General features: G+C 37.9%; 1 protein-coding gene across 6 annotated transcripts in view; it reads right to left on the reverse strand.

Annotated features, from left to right (window-relative positions):
- Positions 1–4,931: 4,931 nt before the first annotated feature.
- G3BP2 (G3BP stress granule assembly factor 2) overlaps positions 4,932–18,497 on the reverse strand; it is an 82,554-nt gene continuing 68,988 nt past the window's right edge. For 4 of the 6 annotated variants that reach the window (XM_055384511.2, XM_055384512.2, XM_019025333.4 and 1 more), the window contains 6 exons: positions 17,833–17,935; positions 17,131–17,311; positions 10,715–10,817; positions 9,124–9,252; positions 8,469–8,587; positions 4,932–7,841 (listed from right to left, as the gene is read on the reverse strand). In XM_055384511.2, the coding sequence (XP_055240486.1) occupies positions 7,569–7,841; positions 8,469–8,587; positions 9,124–9,252; positions 10,715–10,817; positions 17,131–17,311; positions 17,833–17,935 (908 nt within the window). In that variant the 3' untranslated portion in view covers positions 4,932–7,568. Of the gene's footprint in view, positions 7,842–8,468; positions 8,588–9,123; positions 9,253–10,714; positions 10,818–16,051; positions 16,151–17,130; positions 17,312–17,832; positions 17,936–18,497 lie in introns of all 6 variants that reach the window. The other 2 variants (XM_055384510.2, XM_019025331.4) reach the window with 1 other exon arrangement.

An 18,497-nucleotide genomic window follows, 5' to 3' on the forward strand; every position in this document is an offset into this window, starting at 1 on the left:
TGGCAATTAGAAAAAAAATCTAAATAAACTCCTTACCCTGGCTTACAATCTTGAGAGAATCCTGTCTTCTACCTCACCTCTTACCACTTTGCCACTCCTTGACTCACTCCATCCAGCCTCTCCGTTACCCTCCAAGCTTTTCCAGTTTTACAGACTGCATTAGCTAGCCCTTTTGGTGGCGTGCCCCTGCATTAAATGTCAACTCTAGAATATGTGGCTGGGTAACACCTGCCTCAAGTTGCTACTGAGAGGCTTTGTATTATCTTAATGTTCTACATCACATTTACAACTACTTCCCCATTACCAAGTAACTACTCTCTGGGAGACCAATGGCCTATTCATTCATGTATCTTTAACATCAAGAATAGGTCCTAGTGCACAGAGGTGCTTAATAAACATCATTCAGGCCGGGCGCGGTGGCTCACGCCTGTAATCCCAGCACTTTGGGAGGCCGAGGTGGGTGGATCACCTGAGGTCGGGAGTTTGAGACCAGCCTGACCAACATGGAGAAACCCTGTCTCCACTAAAAATACAAAATTAGCCAGGCGTGATGGTGCATACCTGTAATCCGAGCTACTCGGGAGGCTGAGGCAGGAGAATCACTTGAACCCGGGAGGCGGAGGTTGTGGTGAGCCAAGATCGCGCCATTGCACTCCAGCCTGGGCAACAAAGAGTGAAACTCCGTCTCAAAAAAATAAATAAAATAAATAAATAAATAAATAAAAATAAACATTGTTCAGTGGTTGGTCTTCACTAAAACAATGAACTATATATAACAGAAATATCTGAAGAAAAAAATACGTATGCCAAGTCATTTATAGGAACCATGTATGGGCTGCATTATGGGAACTCATTATTTTGGATCATCTGTATTTTCCATAATGTGCACAGCATGTATTTGTTTTTAATTGTGGCAAAATACACATATTTCATGTATTATTTTCAAAATAAAAAGGGCATAAGTCAAGGGAGCCAAACACAATGTACGAAGTTACAAACACTCCTAGCTAGACTGATCTTTTCAAGTCTTACATCAAAATCCCATAAAGCATTTCTCTAGCACTCCTGTCCCTCCTTTAAAGCTTTTTCCCCTCTTGTGTTCCTATCCCTCATATAACATTTTACTTCTCCAATTATACAAGTGAGGAACTTCAGATTCTTCAATACTACCCCTTCTCTCACCAAGACCTGGGCATATCACCTTCAAATCTTCCAAATGCATCAACTTTAGATTTCTAGCACTACCACTCTAGTCTAAGCTATCATAGCTCTTGAAACCCTTTACCTGGTTTACTCCAATACATCATTATTGAACTCCTTCAATTTGTTTACTCTGTAGCAAGAGACATTTTAAAATAGAAATCCTGTCACTAATTACCTTCCCCCTACACCTACCTACCTGCCAAAAATCACTAACTTCCCCATTGCACTTAGTTGGAATAAAGACCAACCTCTGTTAGGCCAACTAGACTCTGTACTGTCTGACCCCTAGCTATCCTTCCAAATAGGCACCCACTCAATTTCCCCATAGAGCTTCTTCAGGAGCCTTTTTAACTTAAGAGGGGGAATCTTGTTTAATCATTCTTTTTTTTTCTTCCTTTTTTGAGATGGAGTTTCACTCTTGTTGCCCAGACTGGAGTACAATGGCGCAATCTCGGCTCACTGTAACCTCCGCCTCCGGGTTCAAGCGATTCTTCTGCCTCAGCCTCCTGAGTAGCTGGGATTACAGGAATGAGCCATCATGCCTGGTTAATTTTTTGTATTTTTAGTAGAGACAGGGTTTCACCATGTTGGTCAGGATGGTCTCAAACTCCTGACCTCAGGTGATCTGCCCACCTTGGCCTCCCAGAGTGCTGGGATTACAGGAGTGAGCCACCGTGCCTGGCTTTAATCATTTCTTAGTAGTACCTAGAACAGTGCTTGGTATTTTGAAGTTCAATGGTTAATGAATGAACTGAATGAGCCAGTGGAAGTTAGAATAACATGAACAAGTCTTGTGGAAGGGAAAATGGACAATAAAGGAGGAGGAAGACAGAAATATTGAATGGAAAAGATGAGACTTCAAACATTTCTAGGCTGATTAAATCAGAAAAAGAGGTGTTCATCATTACAGAGCCAGGTATACACAGGTTAAGTTGCATAGGAAAAAAAAACATTGTTTTGGACTTACCAATTTTGAATTATCAAAAGGGAACTAGCCAAAAGGATATTTAAAAAGACATGTTTGGAATGCAGGGTAGGTAGACAGTAGAAATGCAACTGAGTCAATAACAGCTAACACTGGCCAGGGGTGGTGGCTCACACCTATAAACCCAGCACTTTGGGAGGCCGAGGCGGGTGGATTACCTGAGGTCAGGAGTTCAAGACCAGCCTGGCCAACATGGTGAAACCCTGTCTCTACTAAAAATACAAAAATTAGCAGGGCATGGTGGCGGGCGCCTGTAATCTCAGCCACGCGGGAGGCTGAGGCAGAATTGCTGGAACCCGGGAGGCAGAGGTTGCAGTGAGCCGAGATTGTGCTATTGCACTCCAGCCTGGGGCAACAACAGCGAGACTCCATCTAAAAAAAAAAAACAAAAAACAAAAAAAAAACACACACACAAAAAAACAGCTAACACCAGACATTTTAGGTGCTTTCCATGTTAACTCTGAGTCCTCATAATCACCCATCCCATTTCACAAATAAGGAAACAGACACAGGAAAATGCTTAGATGGTGGAGCTGCCATGCAAGCCCAGGCTGTCTCCAAAGTTCTGCTCTTGACCATCATATAGTATATGGAATTTACTGAGTGGATAATATATTGAAGCCAGTGTAGTGCCTGGCCTAAATAAAACAATCCAGAGAAGTTTTGTGGGGAAAATAGACAAGGGACAGAAGGAACTAGTAGGGTATGTTGACAATAGAAAAACAGGAGCAGTGAGGCCGCGTGCGGTGGCTCACACCTGTAATCCCAGCACTTTGGAAGGCCGAGGCAGGTGGATCACGTGAGGTCGGGAGTTCGAGATCAGCCTGGCCAACATGGGAAAACCCCGTCTCTACTAAAAATACAAAATTAGCTGGGCGTGGTGGCACGCGCCTGTAATCCCAGCCACTCGGGAAACTGAGGCAGGAGGATTGCTTGAACCTGGGAGATGGAGGTTGTGGTGAGCCAAGATCGAGCCATTGTACTCCAGCCTGGGCAATAAGAGCGAGACTCCATCTCAACAACAACAACAACAACAAAAAAAAACCCAGGAGCAGTTAAAATAATATTGTCACAAAAGTGAAAGCATTTCAAGGAGGCAGCCAGCTTCATCAAAATTTTAGAGGTCAGCCGGGCGCGGTGGCTCATGCCTGTAATCCCAGCACTTTAGGAGCCTGAGGTGGGGGCAGATCATGACGTCAGGAGATCGAGACCATCCTGGCTAACATGGTGAAACCCTGTCTCTACTAAAAGTACAAAAAGTTAGCCGGGCGTGGTGGCACACGCCTGTAGTCCCAGCTACTTGGGAGGCTGAGGCAGAATTGCTTGAACCTGGGAGGTGGAGGTTGCAGTGAGTTGAGATCACGCCACTGCACTCCAGCCTGGGCGACAGAGCAACACTCCATCTCAAAAAAAAAAAACAAAAAAAAACTTCAGAGGTCAAAGACAAAGATCAGTTAATTTGGCCATTAACAGAAAGCTAGTAATGTTTCTGTTAATGCTTAATTCTGAATCTGCACTTAACAGTATTTTGCCCAATATTTGATAATGCTAAAAAGACTTTTGAAAAATTTCGTAAATTCTAAACTTCTTATATTTCCAAAGCATATGAAACATAATGTGTACATGTACTACATAGATTAAAAGATTTTATTCCTTATCAAAAACTGCCAGAAACTTCATTATTTAGGAATTGATAATGTTGCAAATTATTTTCTATGTGAACATATTTAAATCACAAATTTCTTTCGTGACTTGTTTATCCAGTAATTGTAAATAAATAAAGAGCACTGGCATCAAACTGATCAAAACAGTCTTCTAACTAGGAAGTCTTATAAACACAAAATTAAAAAAAATCAAGGGTCTCTATTGATCTGTAGCTAAAATATAAGTTATGATGAGCAACTCAACCTCTTGAGTGGCTAAGGTTTTCAAATACGTTGTTCCATATAAATTCCCGGGACCAAGTAATAATTTGCTCTTTTAAATTTGAACCTATTTTCAACAGTGTGAGATACACATTTTATCCCCTTTAAAAAATGTTTTTCCATTGCCAGAGTTGGATAAATTACATTATAATTAGAAGTCAGTTTACAAAAGGTTTAAGTCTTCCTTCCCCCCTAAGATTAAGCAATGGTTATTCTGGTTTCTCCCCAGTACAAGTTTGTGAAGACTGATTTAAAAATCTTAGAGTGTTATCAATAGCAGGTAAAATTCAACTATATCATCCCCTTTTAGGAAGGAAAAGGTTCAAGTTCTGAAATTACACATGCCTTAGGACCTCATTTTTCATTGAAAGCATGACTAAATATGGCTAATGGTTACATCAATATTTTTGGAGAGCTTGACAAATTAGTTCCAATTTCTGAACTTGAGTCATGTCCATTAACTTCAGGTAACCTCAATCTTCTCATCCCTTCCCTTCTCCTTTCTTGTGAGATGCAAGGCAGAAAATACTTTAGAAAATCCAAGGTTATAATCTGCTTTAGATCATTCTCATCATTCTTACTACTTATTATTCTAACATTCAACCTGTATATCAGCAGTCTAACTGGACTGGGATAGATCTCTTACAATGGTCAAGTGTTACTTAAATGTTTTATTTTTCTATACATATCAAATTTCACAAATAAATTGTTTTAAAACCCAACTGCTTATTATTCCCACTTAGTTTGTATGAAATGCAACTGGGAGAAAACATTTGGGAACAATAAAAACTATAGATTAAATTAGGGACATCGATAAATGCTGCAGACATCAGTAGTTTATTGTTTGTTTAGTCCAAACACATTCAATATGGAAACTCAAAGAATACTTTCCACCTGAAACAATTAAACTAGATTCTACTAGCATATAATGCTTAACACATTACAGCAATAAAGATGGTAATCCATTGTCTTCTATACCTACTAAAGCCAAGATGGTAAAGCCAATTTGGTTGCAATAGTGTCATAAGGATAGAATATTACCATCAAAAAATAAAACAAAATCAGCAAATAACAGTAATGGTAGATGAATATTTTTACTCTGTTTCACTGAAAAGAGGACAAAATGTTAAAAGTCCACAGTACTGCAGGTGAACAATCACCATGTAAACTTCTCCATATGATGTTTTAATGTTTTATTCATGGTATGTAAAGACTGAAGCTGAATGGCTCTTTGCTCTACTTTTCTATTATTACACTTAACATTTGTCATTACTTTTGGTGCCAGAACAGTTTTCATGGATGGCAGGGCAATATCCTGAATTGGAAATTATATATATATATATATATGGAAACAGAAATACAAGAAAATATGCTTGGGGGAAAAAAACATTGACAATAAAACAACTGCTTCTTTAAAAGTAGTATTAATAAAGGCTTCAAAACTCCAAAGTAATTTTCTGGTAAGAATTTCAAGTACTATGTCAGAAAGTATAAAACTGTTTCAAACAGGAAAAAAAAAATCCTTAAGCCCCCCAAAAATGGAAACTATGAAAATCTGTGTCCCCAAAATATATGCAATAGTGCAAGACTTTCCCTCAAACATGGAAGACCTCATTCAAAGGGGGAAAAAGGGACAGATTTTACTCATATTGCCCAGTACATGAAAAACAAAATACATGCATCATTTGCTAGTTTACTAAATAGCAAACAGTTGCATAATTCAGAACCAATTTGCTACTATGTCAAGTGCATATCTTGTCTGTTTTACAAAGATAGAATGGAGAAGTCTTCCATGCTAACGAGCAGCTTTAAGTGGTCACACTTATTTACCCCACTCCTGCCTGAAACATCAGAAACTGGTATGTACTGACTGCTCCAAGCATAAAATTGGATAAGCTTTGCCATACTTGTGGTTTACTGGAACTTGCTATAAAGACAGACAATAATCCAGCAGCTACAAACTTTGCTCACAGAATTGTTTAAAGATTCATGTAAAAATAAAAGATGTCGTCCCAGACTTAAATTCAGGAGCCACTCGGGTGCTGACATCAGTTCAAGAATTGTGCAAAATGAATGACAGTTCCCTGCCCCCCAAATAGAAAATGCAAACACTTAAAGAGCTGCTGTTCTTTTCTCCGAAAATTGCAGTATCCTCACTTCAGGCTTACTTGCCATTTATAGAATCTGACTGCTTTTAAAATGTCACTAAAAATGTACGTCAAGTTGACTGACTTTTCCAAGCCCTGAAGTGATACGTTTCAACGTCCACATTCAGGCTAAGAGAAAAGTCAACTAGAGACTTACTCAAATAACTGATTTCCTCCTTCCCTCTCCCCACAAACACACAGGACTCCCTCCCTCCCACAGAGAACACAAAGTTGTTAACTGAAGAACAAGATAAATAATATGCTAGTCCATTTTACTGATTTTAAAGATACTGCAATTTTTATACATTTCGATGATTTTTCAACATTTTGCAGCTGTTTGGCTTTGCAGCACAGCAATTCATACACTATACTGTACAAAATTACCAGCAAGACTGGAATGATGTATTAATAGAAGGCACCATCATGCTTATTACCAGAGAACAAAAATACAGTAAAGACAATTTTCACTGTACACAGCTTAAAGAAAGGAAAAAAGGGGAGGAGGAGTGTGTTGAGCAGCCAGCCATCCCTGTACTGAAGAGGGGCAGGTAGAAAAATCTTAGATATGGAGCTACTAAATCTGGTCTAATAGTCAAGACCATCGCATTTGAAGTTCTAATTTTTATTATTTAGTTCACAACTAAAATGATTTCCTTCTGGAATATACTTGTAGTCTTGTTAAGGTTTATGTGTACACACGCTGGTCACAGCAAGCAGATAAAATGCCCTCATCATTTCACAAACTATTTTCTACTGGAAAAGAAGATGAAAGATTTTTTCCCTGTTGCCTCCTGTTGCAGATGTCAATGTTAATGAGTTCAGAGTACCCATTAGTACATTTTGATGAGTGCAAAACAAGTTTCTGTTGGTTTGTATTTTTGGGGGGAGCCAAGAAAAAAGGCCAGATTCTCCAATTGCACAAATTGCACTATTTGTGTTCCCAACATTAACAGGCAGAAACAGTAACACTTAAACAAAATGTGCAGCAGAAGATTTTTTTTTTACTCAAAGGACCTGAATTCAGTGGGCATGTCCTTTTAAGTTCACTTTGTCGTAGATAGTTTAAGATATGGTCATTTCTCAGTCCTTAATTCTCCAAGTCTAGATTTATAAATTAACAATGTGAATCCTGTTGTGAAATTGGGGAAATAACGTCCACCTCAATTTAACTGATAACCAAAGATGCTTTTCACATCAAAGAAATGATCAAAAAGGCTGTGTCACATTCCAAAGCCAAAAACAAAATTAACAAGAATGCAAACACGATGAATAATGTACCACTGCCAAGACTTTGCCAACAGTGGAGCTTCAGCGACGCTGTCCTGTGAAGCGGCCCTCCATTTGCCCGGTTCCTCTTCCAGAGCCAAGTTTCTGTGCCATGCCACCCCTTGGAGGAGGTCCTCTTCCATCACGATCACGCATCATTCCACCACCCACGATTCCACGTGGACCACCGGGACCTCGATCATTGCGCCTAATATCCCTGCGATCATCACCACCACCTCTGGTTTCTCGCTCTCTTGCAGCTCTTGTTTTTTTCTCTTCCACATTTAAACGTACTTCCCCTCGAAACATAATCGGCTTTATAAAAGAGAAGAAAAATATTTACATGGGCAGGTTAGACAGCAATAGAAATGATTACTCTGAACAGGTAAGTCAGATAAGCATAAGGAATAAAACACTTTTATAAGCCCCCCACCCCCCAGAGATAGGGTCTCAGCTGTCACCCAGGCTGGTGACAGCCAGTGGCACAAGCATGGCTCACTGCAGCCTTGACATCCTGGGCTCAAGTGATACTCCCACTTCAGCCTCCCGAGTAGCTGGGATTATAGGTGTCTACCACCATGCCCGGCTATTTTTCTTTTTTTGTAGAGACAGTGTCTCACTGTTGCCCAGGCTGGTCTTGAACTCTCCTGGGCTCAAGCAATCCTTCTGCCTTAACTTCCCAAAGTGCTGGGATTACAAGTGTGAGCCACTATACCCAGCCAAAGTTCTTAACATGCAATCTTTCCCATCTTCTTCAGCAAAGCAAGTAACAAAATTTAAAATGATCTGCAAACTAACAAATCTTTATTCTTTGCATAAATACCACTTAATAACTATTTTTAGCTTTATTATTAAAAGATTTTCTATGGTTTTTAAATACCCCATATTAATATATACAACAGAAATAATAAAGTCTTGAATTATGCCCTTTAAATCACTTACTTTCGCAATTAAGATTCTCTGAACTGGTTCAGAGTCATCAAAAACCACAAAACCAAAATTTGGAAGCTTTCCCCCAACACCCTTGGTATTGATGCGAAGTTCCACAACGTTTCCAAAACCTGTGAAAATATACATTACATCAAGGGTTAAATATTTTTAACAGAATACCTTGATGGCTCTAATTGTTCAGAATGAATAATCGTTATCTCCCCGATCCATTTTAAAATAAAACTCGCAAGCTTCTACACACAGTGATAGCCAAGGTACGTTTACTCAAGCAGGCAATCCCCTAAGATACCAAGTAGCCTGCCCGCCTGCTGTGTTACTTTTCTGCATCTTTGGTAGTCCTTTCATAAGTAAAGTTAACTGCATAATTTTGGAAAGACAATGTATTTTCTCCTAATATATTGACCCGTTTGCCAAATGAATCCTTTATCTCTGAATTTATGACTGATTTATCCAGCTGTTTCTTCTAAACACTACTGAGCCAGGCCAAATCAACACTAAGCAGTCACTGAGAAACATGTGAGATAAGTCATCTACTCCCTTCTGCACAATTAAGGTGGGTCTGGTAGCTGGACACAGTATAAAGAGAGAAACATTTAAAAAAAATAGTTATTATTTAAAAACTCCTACAGCAAAATAAATCACTTACTCATGAAGAATTCCTTTAGCTCATTTTCATCAATATCATGTGGCAAGTTACCAACAAAAAGTTGATGACTATCTGGATAGCGAATTATTCTACGGTTGTCAGAGTCATTCTGTTCCATATCTCCTCTGCCTGAGAATAGAAATAGAGCAGATACTAAAGTTTACAATATCATAAAAACTACTTCAAAGGAATGAATGTAAAAATCACTTAATATTGATATTCCTGTTTTAGTTTAATAAGACTAGGTGAGCTTCTTGAAAAAGAGGCAGAAGTACTTATTACTAGTAGGTTAGAAAACAGCATGACACTAAAATGTAAAGTGAGGACAATGACTAGGTTGCTAAAATAGCTTCTTCTAGATCTACTGGATTATACAAAAATCAAATATTAGTACTACAGGTATTCCTCCTTAACCAAACTGTTGCCATCACCCAGGAACCAAGCAGATTTCAGATAGTGAGGTATAGCTCTACTAAATATTTGCTTAGTTTTTTGAAATTCAAAATTCTTTGGCTTTATAACATTACAGCAATCAGTAAATTTTAACAGCAATCATCACATTTATGCAGTCTATACATATTAGTGTGTATGTATATAGATATACATAAAATCTTATTTGATTCTCCCAATAACACAAGGAACACAGTGAGGAAAATAGGCAATACAAGAATAATTTGTGTAATATTTGACATAAAAGAAGCTCAGAATTTAAGGGTCTCACTCAAGATCCCAAGTTTAATCACTGACAAATTTAGGACTTCTAGTTTGGTAACATATCACTTTAAAAATTAACATTGTAAATGTGATATATACTATCTCCATCTCTCCCATCTCCTCCCCAAAGCAATCTAAACATTCTTACAGAGTTCAAATAAAAGTATTACATGTGTAGCTAACAAGGTAAACAAGTCAAAAATCATGGCAACTTACTTAATACCTAAGAATCAAAATGGGCTTATTGTTTATCTGTGAAGAGATAAGAGTGCTTAGAGAGTAGGTTATTGGCAGCTTGGTTTTGAACTCTTAAAACCAGTGACTAGGCTGGGCGCAGTGGCTCATGCCTGTAATCCCAGCACTTTGGGAGGACGAGTAGGGCAGATCATGAGGTCAGCAGATCGAGACCATCTTGGCCAACATGGTGAAGCACTGTCTCTACTAAAATACAAAAAATTAGCTGGGCCTGGTGGCGCGTGCCTGTAATCCCAGCTACTTGGGAGGCTGAGGCAAGGGAATCATTTGAACCCGGGAGACAGAGGTTGCAGTGAGCTGAGATCACGCCATTGCACTCCAGCCTGGCGACAGAGCAAGACTCCGTCTCCAAAAAAAAAAAAAACAACCAGTGACAATAACCAAATAAGACTTAAGTCTTTTACACCTTCAAAATATGTCACCATGGCATGTCAACCAATCCTCCCTAAAAATTGGTTATTTGGCCCCAGACACTATTGAGCGGGTTGCTCACATCACATCTTTAAGCAATTTGAGACTATATGGGTCTGTGTATAGAACACATCATAGTTTTTTGTTTAAGTTCAGTCTTTTACAGCCTTACAAATGTTAAATGCTAAAGGCTATAAAGGAGCTGACTCACCTGGTCTTGGTCCTCTAGGAGGAAAACCAGGTCGTTCTCTAGGTCTTTGTTCACGCACACGAGGTGGCTGAGATTGAACTTCTGGTTTAGCTTCGACTCTTGGCTAAAATATAAAGAAAAAAAAACATTATAAAAAACATTCCACCAGAGAAAAACCAACCAAAGCAACTAACAACAAGTCACTAGCAGACATAACAGTAGTTTTAAGTTTAGAATGTTTTTAACATAGTGTCCTATGTATGAGAAAAATAAATTTTTATCAAGATATTCTGTACCAATCTAGGACTGTAGGTAGCTTTTGTTTTCCCACTTAATGTTGTGTAACTCACAATAAGCTGCTTTTTACAGTCACATTTTTTCATTAAAGTTATATCAACACTGAAATAGCATAAAAGGTACTGCTACCAAAAAAAATCACAAAAATGCAAGATGAACCACTCCATGTAAATACATAAACAAAATTAAAAGCCATCTTCATCTTAGACAAGAATACATAACACATAATTTCTGAAAATCTAATTTGCTATCCTTCAAATGTAACAGTGCTCAGTAGTATTGCCTAAATCTCTGCCCATAATCTTAAAATCAGTATTTTTATAGTTCAAAGTATAAAAATTAGCTTGCTCTAACACCTGAAATTGCTACCTGTAAGGTTAAAATGCATGTTAAAAAAATGACAGAAACTTATAGGAACTTGTATGTGGCATCTCAAATAGTTAAAGTCCTTTAGCTCCCTACTGTTCTTCCTTATGAGAAAAATATGCATTTGAAGTATTGGTCCCAACGATTTTCCTTAACTAGGGGGCTGGGAGTAATAGGACAGTTTAAGATGCCTCCCAAAAGTTTCTGCCAACTGCTGAATTAAACATATAATTATTTTTAAAACAAAATTACATCGGCGTCTGCTATTACCTTTTTCTCAAGACAACAGCATTTTCAGTATTCCCAACCTCTTCAGACCTTCTACTACCCAAATATTTATGGTCCAAGGAGAGACAAATATATGAGCCTACAAAGGATGCTGAAAACACTCAACAGGATATGGAGAACATGTCCTCAACTCAGAAAGCTAGTAATTTCAGTCCCATCTTTAAAGATGCTCATCTCCATGTAATCCCAGCACTTTGGGAGGCCAAGCCGCGTGGATCACCTGAGGTCAGGAGTTTGAGACCAGCCTGCCCAATGTGGCGAAACCCAGTCTCTACTAAAAATACAAAAAATTAGCTGGGTGTGGTGGCAGGAACCTGTAACCCCAGCTACTTGGGAGGCTGAGGCAGGAGAATCGCTTGAACCCGGAAGACGGAGGTTGCAGTGAGCCAAGATCATGCCACTGCACTCCAGCCTGGGCAACAAGAGTGAAACTCCTTCTCACAGAAATAAATAAGTAAATAAATAAAAAAGTGGTCATCTCTGAGGACCTCAGTCCATGCAGCGGCTCAAACTCTTTAATCATTTACATAACAGATATTGTAATTTACAAGGACAAATTTTGACACAAAAATGCTTCCTTCGGCCAGGCGCGGTAGCTCATGCCTATCACCCCAGCACTTTGGGAGGCCGAGGCGGGCAGATCACCTGAGGTCGGGAGTTCGAGACCAGCCTGACCATCATGGAGAAACCCTGTCTCTACTAAAAATACAAAATCAGCCGGGTGTGGTGGCACATGCTTGTAATCCCAGCTACTAGGGAGGCTGAGGCAGGAGAATCACTTGAACCTGCGAGGCGGAGGTTGCAGTGAGCAGATCATTGTACTCCAGCCTGGGCAACAAGAGAGAAACTCCGTCTCAAAAAAAAAAAAAAAGAAAAGCTTCTTTCAAAAATGACAATTTAATGTAAATGATTTCAGCCACTGTAACCAAAAGGAATATTAACTCCTATGCTAACAGTTTAACCAAGTTTGCCTGCCTCTTCCTAAATTCTGTTTTCCTCTATGTCAATGTCCTATTTCCCTCAAGATGAAGTTGCTTACCATATTCTAGAATTCTACTAGTTATAAAATAAATATTTTTAACTCTCTCCAGGTTTTGTTGTTATTTATATGTATTTACTCCTATAAAGTCTGTATCTTTTATTTTTTTAGAGAGACACAGTCTTACTCTATTGCCCAGGCTGGAGTGCAGTGGCACAATCATAGCTCACTGTAACCTCAAATTCCTAGGCTCAAGTGATCCTCCTGCCTCAGCCTCCCAAGCAGCTGAGACTACAGGCACGCCAGTGCCCAAGGCCCATATCTTAACTTACTTTTACATCACCCAAAGAACCAAGCACAGTGCTATTAGACATAGATGTTCAGTAACTATTTGTTCATTTAAATTAAATTACATTTTTAGTTCTCTGACCCAAAACATGCAGGATAATGTTCTATGTCTGACAAAGATACGTAAGTGACAGCCCTGAGACCACCGCTATCTGTATTTGGGGTTTAATTCTATATAATAATTTGATGCAAAATGTGATGCTGAAAAAGGCAGTTATTTAGAAACTTCAACTAAGGGGGTCTAAAAGCATACTTCAGTATGAATGTAAACAGAATTAGAGAATAAACGTACTCTGTCAAAGTTTAATAAAGTGAGTGTATTACTGGCAATTAATAAAAATACTAAATGTACCTTTATTACAAAATTTAAGAAAAACCTTAGACTCATTCAATCCAAATGTTATCAAAGAACTTGAGGCCCTGGTCTTGACTGATTTAAATTCTTTTCAAAACAGATTATCAAAACACGAGTAACTACAAGTAGCAAAATAAAGTTCTTCCTTATTCTTTAAGGATGAAAATTAAAAACAGATAAAGTTAAATATTAATAATTTCCAACATCTTACAAATAATTCATGCCATTGATTTAGGAATCTGACTTTAAGTAGATATCTGATAATGCCAGTTTAAGAAAAATACAAGAACAAAAAGCTAACACTGTCCCTTTCAGTAACTGATTGACATATGTTAACTAAGTCAGCTGCATACTTATAATTCTTCAGGTCTCCAGTTTCATGATTAAAACTAGTTTTTCTGAACAGATAAAATGGCCAATATGCCACACAGTAGAGGGCCTTAAAATTAATTCCATGCAACCAGAAAGTATGATCAAATGACAAACCCACAAATGAAGGTCAAACAGAATATGAAGTAAGTACAGAACCATCAAATCAAGTCAATAAAAGCAGGTATAACCACAAATAATAAGCCCTTCAATTAAACATAAGCTTTGTAGGTGAACTAGTCAATTTCCAGACAAAATCTTTTATTCAAGAAATTAACTTACCTACTTCTAAGTTAATGCCTACCAATACCCTGGAATTAACTTCCTTTTATCAATAATCTATGTTCAAAGTACAAGGAAATGAATACTACACAAAAGTAACAAACTAAAATTGAAGGATTATTAAATCAAGTAGAAATATCATGAATCCATTTTAAGTATAGCCTAAAGACATTAGAAAGTTCTTCTAAAGTTTAAATTCTAAACATTTAAAATTTTTGTTTTATTAAAGGGGTGGCATAGGAAATACAACTTCATTTCCTACAACTAACTTCGAAAATATATTTAAGGCAAACTACTTGAGATAAATATGAAGGTATTTTTCTAGGCAAGAGACTAGGATTTAATCAGGCATGTCTTAAGAGTCCTCTTTGATGCAAATACAGATAAGATACATGACTCTCCAGCAAGGTGCTGGAGAATTGCATAAGGTTTACATGAGGCTGGGCGCAGTGGCTCATGCCTGTAATCCCCACCGTTTGGGAGGCCAATGCGGGCGGATCACTTGGGTCAGGAGTTTGAGACCAGCCTGGCCTACATGGTGAAACCCCGTCTCTACTAAATATACAAAAATTAGCCAGGCGTGGTGGCGGGCACCTATAATCCCAGCTATTCGGGAGGCTGAGGCAGGAGAATCACTTGAGCTGGGGAGGTGGAGGTTGCCGTGAGCTGAGATAATGCCACTGCCACTGCCACTGCACTCCAGCCTGGGCGACAGAGCGAGACTCTGTCTCAAAAAAATAAACGTTTACATGAGCCACATACGGACTCATGTCCAACTGCATGACTTCAAAGCCCAACCCTACTATGTACATAAATGTCTGTGAGTTACTCTAGACCTCAATTTTTTGATCTCTAAAACAGAAACAATAGTACCCACCCTGACAGGGTGGTTGTGAGGATTCACTGAAAATGAACAAAAAGTGCTTCACACAATGCTTGGTGCATATCAAAGGCATAAGCACTAGCTACTTTAACTTTTAACTGTTTAAACTCTCTGAAATGAAATAATCCAAAGGTTCCAAATCCAAATCTGATAGGAAATGAAGATTCCAAAAGAAGGGCCAAAAGTTATTTATTGGGTCTTCATATGGGTAGAAAAGGACAAACAATACTGCACAAACTAATTTCCTTTGTTAAGATGGAACTCTGGGTGACCATCTTACATAAGGGTAACCACGCATTGCCTGAATACCCAAATGAAAAAAAAAAAAAGTATCATGGGCGTATTCTACTTTTATGTAGCTGATTACGTGTCCCAATACCAAAAAACTAAAAATTACTACTTTTAAAACCTCAAAATTTCACTGCTTAGAACATATAAAAGATACATTTATATACTAACATTTCAAACATAAATTTTCTAGTGGAGTGAAGTTTAATGCAAAATGCAGGGAAAAAATTGGACACCCTTTATATGCTGATAAACTTAATTAGAATTTAGTTCATTCTAAACTAAATCTAACAAACTTCTTAGGTAGGCAGTGTCTTATTTTCACATTTTTGAAAGCTCTGAAATGGGTAAGATGACAAACAGACAAAAAGCAGAATACTAGAATGATCAGTTAAGGTGAACACTACAGTCATAAGTTGGTACAGGCTTCAATTAAGTGGTGTGAACCACTTACACACTGAGAGCTTAGGCAGCGTATGTTAAAAAGTTTCCTGTTTTTTTTTTTTTGCTTTAAAAAAAAAAACAAAAAAAAACGATTCTTTATTACGCCACACTACTTTGTGCCTCTCCGAATTTCTTACCTAAAATATTTTTGCTAAATAGAATTTGAAGCTTTTGAAAAAGGAACATTCTTTTTGTTATTTTAAGAAGCCTTTTAAATGACAATATTATATACTGGTAAAAGCCAACTTAATCTGTATTTCACACACCCAAACCCCAAATACCACCTATGTAGATGATGAATGGAGATTTGACATTTAAAGTGGGTGCACTGACATATAATACAAGTTTTTTGTATATTTAATCCATAATTTCTGATTGACTCATTTTTAAAAGTATTTTAAAAATAAGCAATTGGCAATGTAACAAGGATACAATCCAATGTGTTCACAGATTGGTTACCTGTGAGACTGGTGCTTTAACATGGGGTGGAATTCCAGAGGAAGAAACAGTACCACTAGGAGGCAGGTTTTTACTGGTCACTGAAGCCCAGGAGAAAGCCTGCAGGAAATGCAACAAACCTAGACTACTAATCATGGAAAACCACCAACATTCCTATAGGGAAACTTCCAAATATATATTTTCTTTTCATTTCTAAACTATTGCTCTATATTGGAAGACTCCTAAAAGAAAGGCACACACACACATGCCAGTCTATGTGCCAGCTTTCAAAATCTCATTATGCTAGCTTATTTATAACTTTTGTCTGACTACTAAGTAAAACCATAAGCAAGTTCCTACGTACTCTAAGTAGATGAGCAAGTGGCAAACAAAACCACTAACAAACATGCTAGAAAAACCTGAACCTAATAGAAACAATTTATTTCCCCTTTGGGGGTAAGATAGGGTGTGTGATGGTGTTAACGGGAGAGGGAAGGATAGGAAAGAAGAGAGTATTAGCTGGAAACTCTGACATTCACAAATTGAACAAAGAATCTCCTCCTATCACTACTCAAATATACTTTAACCTTTGACTTTGAAGAAAGATAAAAGAAGTTTCAGGTAGGCTTACATGATACACTAAGGATGTCACTCATCTTTCCAAGATAGTTTAACTGGTGTAGAAAGGAAACTGATCCCATTTAAACCACAAACAACAGGTATCTCTTCTTTTAATTATAGACCAACTTGTTTAAGTTGGGAAACTGCATGATTCCTGGTGCATCTGTGCTCAGAGAATTTAATACAGAATGAAAGAACAACTGACAGCTCTATACATGGATCCAAATAATTTCATATAAGTTACTAAACAATGCATACAGACAAGGATTCATCTTAAGTTGTAAGTTTCACTCTTAGAGGGGTATTTTGCGGGGCAGGGAAACAATAACATTTTCTCAGGTAACAAACCCCACAGCTTCTTTCATATACATAAAATAATTTACTAAACAATTTAACATAATAGGAAAAGGTCATACTTCATTAACAGCACCAAATTTGAACATGTGATGTTGTAAGTCTAAAGAGTTCTTTGATCTAACCTTTGGTGGTTCTTGTGGCAGAGAAACAGGTTCTGCCGGAGGAGGAGTAGTAGATTTCTCCTCTAGTTCTTCTAAGTTCTTCTCCTCCACTTGTGGTTTCAGCTCTTCGGTCTTTGTTTCAGATTCTGGCTCAGGTTCAGGTTCATGAGAGGATTCTTCCAAAGGCTCCTCTATGCCATTACTACAATAAAATATTTAGTTCACTTTTTAGTAGGAGTTCAAGAAAGACAAAATTCAATTTCTCTCTAATCCAATGGGTGTAACTAGTTATATGCCAATAACTTGTTCTAGATCTACAAAGTATTCAAAGCAAAATTCCAAAAAGAGCTATAAGACAGAAGGAATAATACTCTCAAGTAGCAGTTCTTTAACCCCACCATTTCAAAACTGAATTACTAAGAATGTTTACTTTAGTGCTAACTATAAACCTTATCTTTTATAAAAATAAAATGCTTACTCTGTGTTGTCTTCAACACTCTACATTATCAGTAAGGAACCACTGTTTTGGTGCAAGCCATGTCCAATTTTTGTATTAAATAAAACCATTCTTTCCAAATTTCTTGCATATACACAACAGGTACTCAAATACTGACATAATAGGTGGTTTTATCAAGAATTTACTTTCAACAATAATTCTAGGAACAAAAACCACCTTGCTGACATAGTTCAGACCAAATTTAACCTTGCAAATAGTATGCTTACGTCACAGGGTGAGCTTCATAGTAACCACTGTTAGCATTTTCTTGCACAGGTTCAGGAGATGGTTGTCTTTCTTCTTGTTCCTCTTCTACTTCATCTTCTGATTCTGACAATACATAATACAGCACATCTTTTTTAAAGAGGCTTCACAATTTCTAACGGACATATTTTTAACATGTTTAAGGAAGTGGTATGATAGCAAAAAAGAAAATTTGACAATTTTCTTTCCTTTTTTTTTTTTTTTTTGAGATGGAGTCTTGCTCTGTTGCCCAGGCTGGTGTGCAGTGGTGTGATCTTGGCTCACTGCAACCTCCGCCTTCTGGGTTCAAACGATTCTCCTGCCTCAGCCTCTTGAGTAGCTGGGGTTATAGGTATGCACCATCATGCCCAGCTAATTTGTTTTTTTAAAGTAGAGATGGGGTTTTCACTGCATTGGCCAGGCTGGTCCCGAACTCCTGGCCTCAAGTGATCCACCCACCCCGGCCTCCCAAAACACTGGGATTCCGGGCATGAGCCACCGCGCTTGGCTCCCCTAATTTTTTTTTTTTTTTTTTTAATAACAAAGGCATTCAACTACAATATCCCCTGTTCTCTCAAAAACTGGAGAGCAAGGATGAAGTTTAATATTTATTGTACTCTATTAGAAAAAAACAAATCTTTTAGTAAAA

This window comes from Gorilla gorilla, chromosome 3 (assembly GCF_029281585.2).
Source record: "Gorilla gorilla gorilla isolate KB3781 chromosome 3, NHGRI_mGorGor1-v2.1_pri, whole genome shotgun sequence".
Classification (NCBI taxonomy): Eukaryota; Metazoa; Chordata; class Mammalia; order Primates; family Hominidae; genus Gorilla; species Gorilla gorilla.